General features: G+C 34.3%; 1 protein-coding gene and 1 long non-coding RNA gene across 4 annotated transcripts in view; both read left to right on the top strand.

The window, feature by feature from the left end:
- The first annotated feature begins 3,473 nt into the window (after window positions 1-3,473).
- LOC110938443 lies at window positions 3,474-4,731 on the top strand. Its single transcript, XR_002591400.2, has 3 exons — window positions 3,474-3,581; window positions 3,852-3,910; window positions 4,589-4,731. It is a non-coding gene; the product is annotated as an uncharacterized LOC110938443 (long non-coding RNA).
- A 7,185-nt stretch (window positions 4,732-11,916) lies between these two features.
- Window positions 11,917-14,036, top strand: part of LOC110939725 (kinesin-like protein KIN-14D) — a 29,120-nt gene continuing 27,000 nt past the window's right edge. Inside the window, exons 1-6 of one of the 3 annotated variants that reach the window (XM_035990606.1) lie at window positions 11,917-12,030; window positions 12,072-12,206; window positions 13,132-13,377; window positions 13,478-13,622; window positions 13,720-13,829; window positions 13,914-14,033. In XM_035990606.1, coding sequence (XP_035846499.1) covers window positions 12,156-12,206; window positions 13,132-13,377; window positions 13,478-13,622; window positions 13,720-13,829; window positions 13,914-14,033 — 672 coding nt within the window. In that variant the 5' untranslated portion in view covers window positions 11,917-12,030; window positions 12,072-12,155. Of the gene's footprint in view, window positions 12,207-13,131; window positions 13,378-13,477; window positions 13,623-13,719; window positions 13,830-13,913; window positions 14,034-14,036 lie in introns of all 3 variants that reach the window. The other 2 variants (XM_035990605.1, XM_035990607.1) reach the window with 2 other exon arrangements.

The raw sequence follows: 14,036 nt of genomic DNA, 5'->3' as shown, positions 1-14,036 counted from the left end.
TGATTTGAAGAATAGTGTTTCTAATGGAATTGAAGTTGAATTGGTCAATGATACAAATACAAATGGACGCACTTTTAATTCAATGCTTAAGTTAAACAAGAAGAACGAATACGTTCTTCAACAGTTCAATCAAGTTGTAGGAACTTATGGCTTAAAATCTAAGGATTGGATTGAGTTTTATCCGAAGGAAATAATTAAGGAAAAATTGGTTATGGGGTTCACATTTACCCGAACATGATCAACAACACTAAATTGGCTACTCTTTTGAGAGAGTAGTCATGAATATATAATTGTTTAAAGTAATTTATATTTCTATCGATGTAAGTAATTCTAAGTTCAGTACTTTGTTATTTATTTAAAAAGTATATTATCTTTGATTACATCTCTTTAGTTTTTTTACTCGCATTTTATATTGTCAAAATATCTCTCCTCGTATGGTGAATACCAAAAAAAAAATGAATCATATTTATGAGGCATTTGTTATTTTGTTGTATAAACACAGCTCATGTTGATAACAACGGATTTTCATGAAAGATCCAAACCAAGTTTGACGAAATCTCCCTACATATATCCTCATACATCAAAATGTCATGAAATTGAAGTTACATATTTAAGTGCCACTATATTATAGTATGTAGGATATCAAGCTTACTCTCAATTTTCATGTGATTGACAAAAAAGTTTAAAATGGTATTTTGTTATAAAAAGAAGTTTTCTATTCTTTTAAATTTATAGCTTAATTAATCATCTTCTTGCGAGGAATGCATTATTTTTTCTATTTAAAGTTGCCAAAAGAAATTTGAATAAATTACGGGAAAAAAATATTATATCATTTTAGGACAGGTGCCATGTTTAAAATATGATACCATGGAGATCTTTCTTAACCTCCAACAATGAACCTTTGTAAAACTACTCAAACAATTTAAACATATTCGATGTTGTGAAGTTATAAACAAAGAGTTAAATGTCATTTTAGTCCCTGTTGTTTGGGCCATTTTTCCAGTTTAGTCTAAAGGTTTCATTTTTCGTCTATGGGTCCAAAAGGGTTTCGCCGTTGCCATTTTAGTCCACTGGGTTAACTTCATCCATTTTTTTTCGTTAACGAGAAGGGCAATTCAGTCATTTTATATGCAGATCTATGAACTAGAAGAGCAATTCGGCCATATAAATGACACAATGAAGATGGTGCTAAATTTGGGTTTCTATACATTGTGATACCCTTCCTACTTGATTCCTTTTTAAACACTTGTCCTTTTTAAACACTTGTCACAATGAAGATAAAAATTAGTAAAATACTGGTGCCGTACAGAACCAAAAGTACCAATCCCGAAAACGTCAAAAAATAGGTACGGAATTGGTACGGTAAATTCCATTGTGGTACTGATACAATACCGATTCTGTTTCACTGTTTGATACCATTTACTCATCCTAGTGAAAACTACTTTCTGACATTCATCCTACAAAATCATCTTTTATAATGATTTAAAACATGGTTTTAGTTGGTAAAAAGAAAGTCACACTAAAAGGACGTAAAAAGAGCTATCAAATTGTTCAATGTGCTTGCTCCTTTGCTTTGCCTAGTCCCATTTATCATACATAATTTAATTACAAATAAATACAATGTTAAATAAAAAAACATGGAATGAAGTGAACGATCTAAAAAAAATCAACAAGTTAATAAAATCACTGGAATGGACCATTACATTACACTAATCAAAACAAACAGTTCTGCTTCCATTCCAATGGAATGAACCAATCCTAGTTCTTCCCTAATTCCAGCATACTAAACATTGACCACCACTCACCGCAAACTACATTCAGCCTCTACGCAATCTTGCAAAAGCGACTAAAAGGGAACACACATAAAGCAAAACAAAATCATATGCAGTGAGCGATTTGCTAGTAATATCTTATTGGAATAATGGATTTTAATAATCCAAACTTTTAGTCATTGGCCGGAAACGGTCTCAACTTCAAAAATAACCGGTGGTGGTCCCAACTTTTCATATATTGTAAACCAATGGACTTTTACTAAAAAAAATCTTAATTTCTTTTTGTCTCCTTATCCTTTTCGGAAACTTTTTCGTATAATGTAAACCAATGGACCTTTAGGGAGATCGGGGTGCCCACCGAAAACCCATGCGGGGAGGTGTTTTGCCGAGCGGGGATGCACCGCCATCACTGCGGTGAGTTAGAGAGAGGGGGTAAAACCGGTGGCGGCTCACCGAAGAGAGAGGGAGGAGAGAGGGAGAGCTTGACCAATCAATGCTTTTTTTTTTTTTTTATTTAATAAAAACCAAGTCACCTAAGAGGGGAGTGCCGCCATCAATTTAGGGTGTTAGGGGAGTTTAAGAGGGGAGTTGACGTGGCACACGAGGATTGGTTGGGCGTAAGAGAGGGGACTCACCTCTTAGGTGAGCACCCCTTACACCCTTACTAAACCGAAAAGGATAAATATACAAAAAGAAATTAAGGTTCTTTTTAGTAAAAGTCCATTTGTTTACAATATGTGAAAAGTTGGGACTACCACCAGTTATTTTTGAAGTTGGGACCGTTGCCGGCCAACGACTAAAAGTTTGGATTATTAAAATCCATTATTCCTATCTTATTCCACCATACTTAACAATGGTTGTCACAGACTTATCTGAATAACCTCCCCCCGTAAAACAGTTAAGATGAAGTGAAACGAAAACATCTACAATGAGCCCAATGAGGCAACCTATTCATACTAACTAGCCTATGTAAATTGAATGTCTAGAAATCAAATTGAATGTCTAAACAAACATGTAAATCAACAAATTCAAAGTTAAAATCAACAACTTATAAGGTTTAAACGAACCTGAAGGGCTTAAGAGAGTAAACAAATACGGGAAGGAGCTGTGTGTGGAGGCTGGAGTAGCTCTGGCGAGAGGCTGTGTGACGGTGACAGCGTGTGGAGGGATGGTGGCTGGAGACGAGAAGATGAGTGGTCGGCTGTGTTCTATTCCGTGTGTGTTTGTGTTTGAGGGTAAACAGGAAAGGGCGACAAGCATGAATCATTAAACCATAATTCGCTTTTGAGTTTTGAGTTCAAAAAAAGCAAAAAAAGTGGCCGTAACCGGACTTGAGCTTGGGACGTCAAGCATAAGAAGCGCATGTATTAACCAATAGACCACTCATACATTTAGTTACAAGGTTCCCCTACAAGGTTCCTTGAAAATTTTCTATATAACATAATGCTATAAATTGCGATAAACGAGTTTCCTAGGAACCCCCTTTTTGGCTCTAAATCCGCCCCTGGCTCATTTGACACGACTATACTCTATAACTACAACATTCAACTTTTTACAAAAAATATACTGTAACTTTTTTTTAGTAAAACGTACGTAGTATTGAAAATGTGTTTTAAAAAGTTAGAACATCTATTACTTATATTAAAACAAAACAATTTTGGTCACTTGGCATTTCCTTAAACCATTTTTTGCCACCTGTCAACTTAATAGTACACAGATTTCTTCTTTGGGCGGCAACTAAAACCCTAAACCAAAATACGCGTAGATGGCTTCCTTCTCCTACAATCTTCTTTCATTATCGCAAAATAGGTAACTCTCTTTTTCCTTCTTTTAGTGTTCATCTCTTTCCTTACGATACACACTTTCCATAAATTTGAAATCAGCTTTCTTTCCTTCTTAATTCCAATAAAAAACCCTAATCAAAGCTGATTTCACCATCAATCTTTCTGTTGGTTCTCTTCTGTTGTTTTCTTCAAACCCTAGAATTGATTGTTCTTTGTTGAGGCTTGATGTAGAGCTCGAATTGATTGTTCTTTGATTGGTCTTGGGCTCGAATTGATTGTTCTTTGTTCATGTCAGCGATGATGGCTATTGAATAAACCCTAGATGATGGCTATTGAACAAACCAAACAACCCAGGTAACTTTCTCTTCATCTTCTTGACCTGAAGAGTTCTAGGGCTAATGTACGTTTAATGTACCCTAGCGACCGAAGAATCGTGTTTAATGTTAATTCATGATTCCTACATCCATCTTTTTCTTCGATTGTGAATTGTACTATGTGTGTTTGAATTGTTATTTTTGTTTGTGTGTTGGTTTTATTTGATTTGGGAATCTAGGGTGTCTGTTTGTTCAATTTACAAGTTAGGGTTATTTTTTTCTTTCACAATTTAGGTGAAATTCAGATCTGTATTGCAATTAGGTAGGTAGAGATCATTCATTAGGTACGATGCAGATTTGTTTGTTCTTTAACATATATTGTTGATTTTTTGTTTAAAATTTTCCCATTTTTTGATTGTTGTTCTATTCTCTAATTTCATCATTAATCCTTTTTTAGTTGGTGTTGTTGGAGTGGTTTATATGGTGTGAATTGTGTGTCTGAATATAAAACAGAAAATCCTAATTTAGTTTTCTTAGTATGTAGATTCCTTTCATTTGATTTACTTTAATCGATGATTTGAACGCTTATTTAACCTTACTTGAATGGTCGATCATCATTTTTTTCCATTTTATTTGCTGTAGTTGATGACATTGAATGCTTATGTAACCATAATTGATTTGCCGATTTCTAAACAATTTTTTTGTCTAATTTTTACAGGGAAGCAGGTTATGTGCTTGAAGATATGCCTTACTTAACTGATCCACTCAGGCAAGCTTTTTATGTAATGAATTTAATTTATAAGGAATTGAAATTTGTGGCAGATTATTAGTTTATAGTATGTAGCAGTTGAATTCTTTTTTAATTTGATGGTTCATGTTTTGTAAATATGGGTTCAATTTGCTTTATGGTTCATTCGATTGTGATTTGGAATAGCTTCATTCAAGGTAGACATGAGATCGTGTCTTAGTACATGTTTTGATATATTTTTTTATTTTTTTCTCACCAGCAACTTTATATTTTTGTTAATGATTTAGTGAGTCTGTACATGAAGTTGTCAGCCGGGGATTCAAGGATCAACACCGGCAGATTTAAGTTAGCACTTTCTATTTGAGAAAATTTGCATATAAAAGAATGTTTAGATTCCAAATTGACAATGCAGGGAGTAAGAAGTTTTTTTATCGATAGGTGAAAAAGTTTAGTTTTCAACAACTTCAGGTGCTTTTGGTGTACAACTATCATTTAATCTCTCTCTCCGATATACTATTGTCACGGTAAACATCTATAAATTATGTACTCATTTTTTATCATATGTTAGACGTGGCAATGTAACCCATTTACCTAGAGTGGGTTGATTCGTGACACATTTAATTTTACCTTTAAAGAGTCACCAAGTTACTGTTTTCAAGTTTGGTTTGTTAATTTACTTTTGAAGGTTGTGATGATGAGAAGAGCTTGGAATAAGCCAAAGCTGCTGGCAAAGGTACAATATCCCCAAATACCTTTTGCTTTTGAAAAATGACACGTATAACATCCAGTTGAGCTATTCTTTTCATGTTTGAGAACATAATTTGATGTACTGATAGGTTGTAGTGTATGAAGTAATCACATGAATTACAATACAATTACTGATCTTGCTAGATTTTCAACATTTCTACTTAGGCGGCCAGTATACGTAGAAATCGTGGAACATGAGAGATGAAACAACTTAATCCATAACGTGCATTTCCCCTTTGGATCCTTAACCTCAAGGATTTAGCTGGAACATTTGAGGAAGCTATGAGCATTGAGCAATGTCTGAGCAAAGTTCCCATGTACTGAGGGACGAGCTTTTAATTTTTTTTTCTAAAGTGAGTTTGTTAGTTATATGTATTCTTATATGATCATAATATTATATAATAATGCATTAATATGTAACTAATTATATTTATAATGAGAACTTTATATTTAAGGAGTTTAATTTGCGCGTTTTTTCGAAAGTTAAGTGTTCATGGAAAGCAATTACGATTGCGAAGGTACGTTACGAGCTCCGCCCCTCGGTTTGCAAAGTCTGTGGTCTAGAACAAAAAGCTTATGAAAGCAAGCTCATGTTGGGTCATTTTCTACTACGAAAATAATTTGCTAACACTCTTTTGGTTGCAGTTTGTAACAGGAATGGTACATCGACATGTAGAAGAATTTCAGAGATCAAATCCGGATCCACCTGGATTTACTTGAACGTAAGTTGGGTAAACTTTTATGTTACTGTTATGATACATTTAGATAATTGTAAGTGAGATTTAAGTCTTTTGTAATATTACTTATAATATATAATTATACTGATCTTATATATCTGGTGTGAATGTTGAATTTTAGGATCAAGATGTCTTCATATGGTCATCAGATGGACTGCGAATATTATGCGTGAGGTGTCTCGGCTCACGAGGGGTCGGGTATGCATATTGAATCATGAATGTGAATATTCTGTGTGAAGTATCTCGAGCCAATTATCATTCTATAATTTGGGGAGTTTGGTAAGAACAAGGTAATTATCGAATGAAAATGATAGCTTGCCGGAATTAATAAGCCCAATTCGAGAGGGGCGTAACTCTCCGATAAAAAGGTTTCAAATAACAAAAAACAACAACAGAAAACCAAATGACAAAAAACCTGAAATTAAAGTTGCCATTACTAAATTAATTAACTATTGCTAACTCCCCACTAGCCACTAAAGTTGAACGGGTCAATAGGGGCTCCCAGAATAATCTATGGAGCTGCTCTAAAGACCCACCCATTTCTACTCAGGTCACATTCTTCTTTCTCTAGAACATACTCTCATTAGTCGAATCATATCAGAGTCTCAAGTCAAGAATTATCCTTAGTTTTCCATCTAATTAGCATTACCCCTTACTTTACAGGTTTCATTTTCACATATATTGATCTGTTACAAAGGTTTGATACATTGGTATTTATTGAAGCCTCTTATTTCCAATTTTGATATTTAATTTTTATTTGATTTGCAAATGGCAGCCTCTCTATCCTTATGGATAGAGGTAAGGTCTGTCTACATCCCACCCTTCCCGGACCCTAGAAGTAGCTTGCTATTTGTGGGATTTACTGGGTATGGTTGTTGTTGTTATTTGATTTGCAAATGGTCAACTGAAAGTTTCCTAATGGTGCTTACTTGTTGCAATTTACTGTAACTATTCAAAGAACTACATGTTGATAGTCAAAATGATTACAATTGAGTTTCTAAAATATGTGTTTGTATGATTTCATGACAGATCTGTGTAATTACCACTTTTAGTTCCCCAGTTTCATTAATTACCTCGCTTTCATCCTTGAACGGGTCAAGGTGATTTGGTTATTAATTTGTTCGTTTGGTAGCAAAATGGATGATCATTTGTGTTTTAGTCCACCCGCGAACCTCGCGGGTTCTTAAACTAGTTATTACTATAATAAAATAAAAATTTGTCTTTAGTGCATAGAAATTTAATGATTTTTATTAAAAGTAAAATATGAATTTTTGATTATTTTTAGCCTTTGTTGACCATTAGAAATCAGAAATGATCTAAGACCACCCGTAGTGGGGCGTGATTTAAAAAAAAATTTGAAAAATAAACGCCTTAAAACGCCCCCCCCCACCATTACACTAGGCGTTATTTAAAAAAAAAATCTGAATTTTGAGTTTGGCGTTATTATTAAAACGCTGCATCCTCCATTCCATTCTTGCATGTAGCCAATGAGAGAAGGAGTTGATTTGACCAGCCAATGATCATTTAGTTAGTTTTTTTTTTTGTTTAATGATTGGAAGAGGCATTATTTGGACATTTTCCCACTACACCACTTTTGTTATAATGCCCCAACGCTGACTAGGATGCCACGTGTCGGATAATACCCCATGGTGGGGGCATTATGTTGGTTCACCACTACACACGGTCTAATAACTATATATTGGAAGTTGTACAATATCATGTTTATTATTTTAGCATTATAGAAGAAACATAACACAATAAAGCTGAATATGCCTTGTGTATATTAGTATTTAATAACAACTACGGTAAGATAAAGCCTTTAAACACATTGGGAGGAGAGGAAGAATGAGTCTTGGATTTAAATCCCACAAACGACATAATTAAAAAGAAATTTATAGTTCCAAAAAAAAAAAAAAAAAAAAACGCGATAGGATCTTGGGTATAGTGTGGTGGTGCTAACATGCACCGCTACGTGTCACAATTTTATTGGTCCGTGCTTTCAACTTTTTTTTTTTTTTTTTTTTGCAATCTTAGATTTTTCCGGCCATGTTCTCTTTGCTAAAATCTGAGTCGTTTCCGTTGCGTTTTTGTTTTATGATTTTCTCCGTTTTGGTCATTGTTGGCTTGCTATCTGCCACCGCAACACGTGTTTTGTCCTCGCTTTCTAAAAACTGTAAAAAAATACTTAGAAGTATCACCTTGACCCACTCGACTTTATAATACGTATAAGTATAAGTTTGAGTTTGTCTAAGCTTTATGCCAGGCCGCGTTATAAGGTTGCTTGTGTCTTTGGCTGCCTTTTAAGTCATGTGGCGGTACAAACTCTTGTTTTTTTCGTTAAGGTTTTTATCAGTTTTGATTGTCGTTTGCTTACTAATTACCACAGTTTTACCACCTAGCAACACGGGAGTTAAATCCTAGTTCTCTTTATGAAGCACACATTGGTTCAATTTTGAAACACTTTACTTTGGTATTGTGCAATATTTTTAACCATACAAGGGAAAAATCAATATACAATAATAAAAGGAGGTGAAAACCAGGGATGAGCTCGATATCATACCGGTATTAAAAGTACTGATCCCTAAACTCGTCAAAATTGGTACTAGTACAGTGTGATGTTTGAAGATAAAATTAGTAAAATACTGGTGTCGTACAGAACCAAAAGTACCAACCCCGAAAACGTCAAAAAATAGATACCGAATTGATACGGTAAATTCCATTGTGGTACTGATACAATACAATACCGATTCGGTTTCGCTATTTGATACCATCTACTCATCCTACTATCCTAGTGAAAACTACTTTCTGACATTCATCCTACAAAATCATCTTTTATAATGATTTAAAACATGTTTTTAGTTGGTAAAAAGAAAGTCACACTAAAAGGACATATAAAGAGCTATCAAATTGTTCTTGTGCTTGCTCCTTTGCTTTGCCCAGTCCCATTTATCATAGATAATTTAATTACAAATAAATACAATGCCATATAAAAATAATAATTGAATTTTGCATACTTAATTTTGAGAGTTAATTACACCGTTAGTCCTTGTAGTTTATAAAAGGTAACAACCTCAGGTACTAATAGTTCAAAGTAACAATCTAATGTTTTAACTTTTGATTTGGTAACATCCTAGAGCCTTAAGACTAACGACCGTAAAAAAATATCTGAGAACTTAGTACCCAACCTTAACTTTCGAGAAACCACAGGGACTAACCACAAAATTAACTCTTGTAATATATAAAACACAATTTTTCTTTTTTTCTCTTATTATCTAATTAAACCCTTTTAATTATGTATGTAAACCATTTAAATAAATATACGTAATTAACGTATTAAAGCTAATTTGAAGCCACTTTAGTAATTAGCTTACAAGTAAAGTAACAGAAATATTTCACAAAATGATAACCAAGTTTTAGGAGTGTTTCAGTTAGGTCACTTATAAAAAAATGTTCTAATTAACTCGTTAAAGTTTATTTTATTTGCTAATCCTATATAATTAACCTAAATGGGAGGCAAACTATCTTAGGTGGCATTTATTTTTTATTTTTATTAAATATGTTGACATAATTTATTTAATAAAAGAGAAAAATAAAGTTAATAAAATAAAAAATAGATACACATTGTGATCATTCAGTACTGTCGCACCACCACCTAACAGTTGAACCACCACCGTGCCATCGAACCATCGCACCACCCAATCGTCACCCAACGTAGCATCCAACCTCGCACCACCAAATTGTTGCACCACCCAACATCGTCGCATCATCATGCCGTACCACCACCGTACCGTGGAACCACCACCGACACCGTGTCGTGGAACCACCATCGACATCGTGCCGTGGAACCATCCAACCATTTTTTTGGTGACCACCATTTCATACTAAATTGTGTTGAATGGATGGGTATATGATGGATATAAACTTTATATTTGCTTTATTCTTTGATGACTACATTCAAACTAAACTTCATATTGATTAGCTATGTGCAGCTTTTTTAATAAAGTTGAATTTAGTTCTTGATGGATATAAACTTTAATTTTTTTCTTTACTAAAATTGAATTATGTGTAAAAACGCTTAGAATTAAAAGTGACTTATTCCATGGTTTCGAGAAGTTTTTTTATAACTCGTATTGACCATTTTGGATTTTATAAATTAGTGTGCTTTGGTTTGTCCTTATTTTTTATATTTTTTATTTAAATAATAAAAAAACTTAGTTAAAGAAAATGAGAAAAAAAATAAAATTTGTGTTTTAAACACTATCAGAGTTAGTTGCGGGGTTAGTCCCTGTGGTTTCTCCAAAGTAACAAGGTTGGGTACTAAGTTCTTAATTGACAAAAATACCCTAAATTTGCAGTTAGTATCTAACACCCGTTAGCCTTAAGGTCCTAGGATGTTACAAAATCAAAAGTTAAAACCTTAGATTGTTACTTTAAACTATTAGTACCTAAGGTTGTTACTTTCCGTAAACCACAGGGACTAACGGTGTAATTAACTCTAATTTTAATTACAAATAAATACAATCTCATTGAAGAAGTTTTGGAATCAATGGGTGCCGCCGAAGGTGAACTACTTCGTTTGGAGGGCAACTATGGGCAAAATACCGGTAAGAGTGGAGTTGAGAAAGCACGACGTTATCATATATACTCACTTGTGCATCCTATGCAGCAACCACGAGGAGTCTGCGGAGCATTTATTATCTAGGTGCATATCATCAACATCGATCTGGGAAGACATTTGTGTATGGCTCAAGCTGCCCACTATGGTGAGTTGTTCGACACCCATTGAAGCGCTGGAGTTCATTGGTCACCAAAGAGGTTTCGTAACTTGGAAACATGTTATAAAACTGGTGTTTCACATCACTTTTTGGCACATATGGAAGGCGAGGAACAACAAAGCATTTAACGACATACATCTTGTTAGGAGCAAAGTGGTGGAAGATATTAAAGTGGTCGCGTTCATATGGTTAAAATGCAGATCGAAACTTAACAAGATAGTGTGGGATAGATGGGTGGACTTTAACGTTAGAGATATTGTAGTGTAAAAAAGATTATTTTTTTTTGGGGGGGGGGTGTATGTTTTTTATTTTTAATTTTATTTTGCTGTACTATTTTTCGGGGTTTACAGCACATGCTGGTCCTATTCTATTATCATAGAGTTTCACCGTTCAAAAAAACAAAAAATAAAAAAATACAATGCTAAATAAAAAGAACAATCGAATTATGCCTACTTAACAAAGAAAATAGGTACAAAAAAATAAGAATAATTCGAAGATGGATGGAAAGAAGTCACCACATACTTAACAACTTCATTAGACAGAGAAGATGGACTAACATGAGTCGACTTCATATCAAAAACCAACATTTGAGCAGAGTTGAAACCAATATTACCGATAACAAGATTTAACACAACTCTCCGACTCATCTTATTTTCATCATGTTTAAATCCCGCTTTGATAGCAAATCCAACACGCCTCATGTTGCCACAAGTGTTTCCGGCCATAAAAGACGAACAAGCCGAGCCACTAAACCGTAGGCCGCCTTCTAACTCAACTCGAGAAGACCATGGTAACCCAATCAAACCCATGGTTTGAACAAGAACAACCACCTCTTAGCCATATAAGCTTGATAATAAGATGACCATTAACCTTTTCTCTTTTGTTTCATTGGTTGTATACGTATGGTCACCATCTTTTACAAATATAATATGGATAATGGATATGTTCTTATGGCCCACTAAAACCCGGCCCAACAAAATAAACATGACCCGGGCCCAATAAGAATAAGTTAACTTAAAGCCAAAATTCGAAGAGCGGTTAGATCTCAATTCGAAATTTGAAAATTTGGGGAGCCTCAACGTTTCTCTCTCTCTAACCCTAACTCGACTAACGTTCTGATTTTTCCCCAAATTTAGCACCAAATCATTCCAATTTCTACCATTCATCTTCTCCACAACGTTCGTATCGTTTAATTTCACTCCAAATCTGGTCTAATTTCAACTGTAACTGCTCAAATTCTTCCATCGTTGTCTGGTTTCGGTGGAAGACATTGAATCCATGGCTTCTCGCAACCAAAACAAGCCTCCTGTTCCACGCAATCCTGTAACCGTGAGTTGTTTCGATTCTAAATTGGATTTAATTTGTGTTTTATTAATGTATTGGATTCAATCATGTATTGTTTATAATTACTTTATGTATAGATGATGTTGTGAGAAATTAATTATTCAGTAGCCTAGATTGATATAGCTTGTGCGTTGTTTTTGTTATGAATAACTGTTTTTGTTTGCGATTAGGTTAGAAAATCTGATTTCATATTGAATTGAATTTGTGTTTTGTTGTTTTGAATTTGACTGAGAACTAGCTTGTTAAAGTTAGGTGATTTTAATTGAATTTAATCATGTTTTGTTTGAATTTAGTTTATGTATGGATGATGCTGTGAGAAAAAAAGTTATTCAGTTGGCTAGATTGATAACTCGTGCGATTAAAATTTACTTTTATGTATCAATGAAGTGGTGGAAAAGGAGATATTTTGGTTATGAATAACAATCGGTTTGTGTTGGGGATTTTAATTTATCTTCAATGCAGTACTAAGCTCACTTCTTTACGTCTGTTTTTGTTTGTGTTTAGGTTAGGTGGTCTGATTCTAATCTGTACTTTGTTAATGTATTGAATGTAGTTTTGTCTTAATGTTTTGAATTCGACCGAGTAGTAGCCTGTTAAAGTGAAGTGCTTTCAGTTGAATTTAATCATGTATTGTTTAGAATTTACTTTATGCATAAATGATGCTATGAGAAACTAGTTATTCAGTAGTCTAGATTGATAGCCTGTGCGATTGTCCGCATCAGTGTTAAACGGTGGTGCTGGATATTTTTGTTATGAACAACAACCGGTTTGTGTTGCATATTTAATTTCACATTAAGGAACTCGGACCCATAGAATAAACTGGTGAATTTAGCTGAACAATTTGATATGTACTGTTTGTGTGTTTTTTTAATTTGTCAGTCACTGATGTTAAATGGTGATGAACTTGCAGAAAAATCGAGCGACCGATGATGGTCCGTTAGATAAACGTAGGAGAGTCGGCACAGATAGGCTTACGGCTGCAACATCTTCAAGTAGAGGCAGACAAGCACTAGCCCCAATGAATAACCAAAAAGACGTTCCCGTTGCACCCTCTGAAACTGAAGCGACAGAGACTGAAATTATCGAATTTACAAAGGAAGAGGTGGAAGCACTATTGAATGAGAGGTTTAAACCGAAAACAAAGTTTGATACAAAGGTTTAACTCGTACCTTCTTATTCGTGGTTTGATACAAAGGTTTAACTCGTACCTTTAATAAAAAATATAACTATTTGCTGGTCATCGTTTGTATTTTCAGGCCAAACAGGAGTGGATGACAGAGTACATCAAAAAGCTGAAAGTGTGTATAAAGTGGTTTCAAAAGGGTTTACAAGAGCTTGCGGAGGAGAAGGATAAGTTGCGCGAGACACTCGATTCATCAGAAAAAAAATGTTTGGAAACAGGTTCGTCTTGTTCTAATGGATTCTAAAGAATGCTACTTTAATAAACAAGAGTTAACTTTATGTTAACATCTTAACGATCAATTGTACGTGTTTACAGAGGCTGCAATGAAAAACAAGGAAGAAGAACTGAATGCTATAATATCAAAACTGGAAACCAAGGTTTCCTGTTTAAACGAAAGTTTGGCAAAGGAGGAATCTGAGAAACTAGTAAATTCTTCAACCAAAAAGCTGCTTATTATCAGTTTAGTTCTTCTATTTATTTCTTTATTTTTATTTTTTATACGTTATTAGGATGCACTTGATTCTCACAAGAGAGAAAAAGAAGCTAGGATGGCTTCAGAAAAAACGCAAGATTCTTTAAGGGAAGAACTTGGAAGGGCTGAGCAGAATTTATTGACTGCTAATGAGAAGGTA

This window comes from Helianthus annuus, chromosome 5 (genome assembly GCF_002127325.2).
Source record: "Helianthus annuus cultivar XRQ/B chromosome 5, HanXRQr2.0-SUNRISE, whole genome shotgun sequence".
In the NCBI taxonomy this organism is placed as follows: domain Eukaryota; kingdom Viridiplantae; phylum Streptophyta; class Magnoliopsida; order Asterales; family Asteraceae; genus Helianthus; species Helianthus annuus.
Note: the sequence above shows the minus strand (reverse complement) of the source record. Positions and strands in the feature narration are given on the sequence as shown.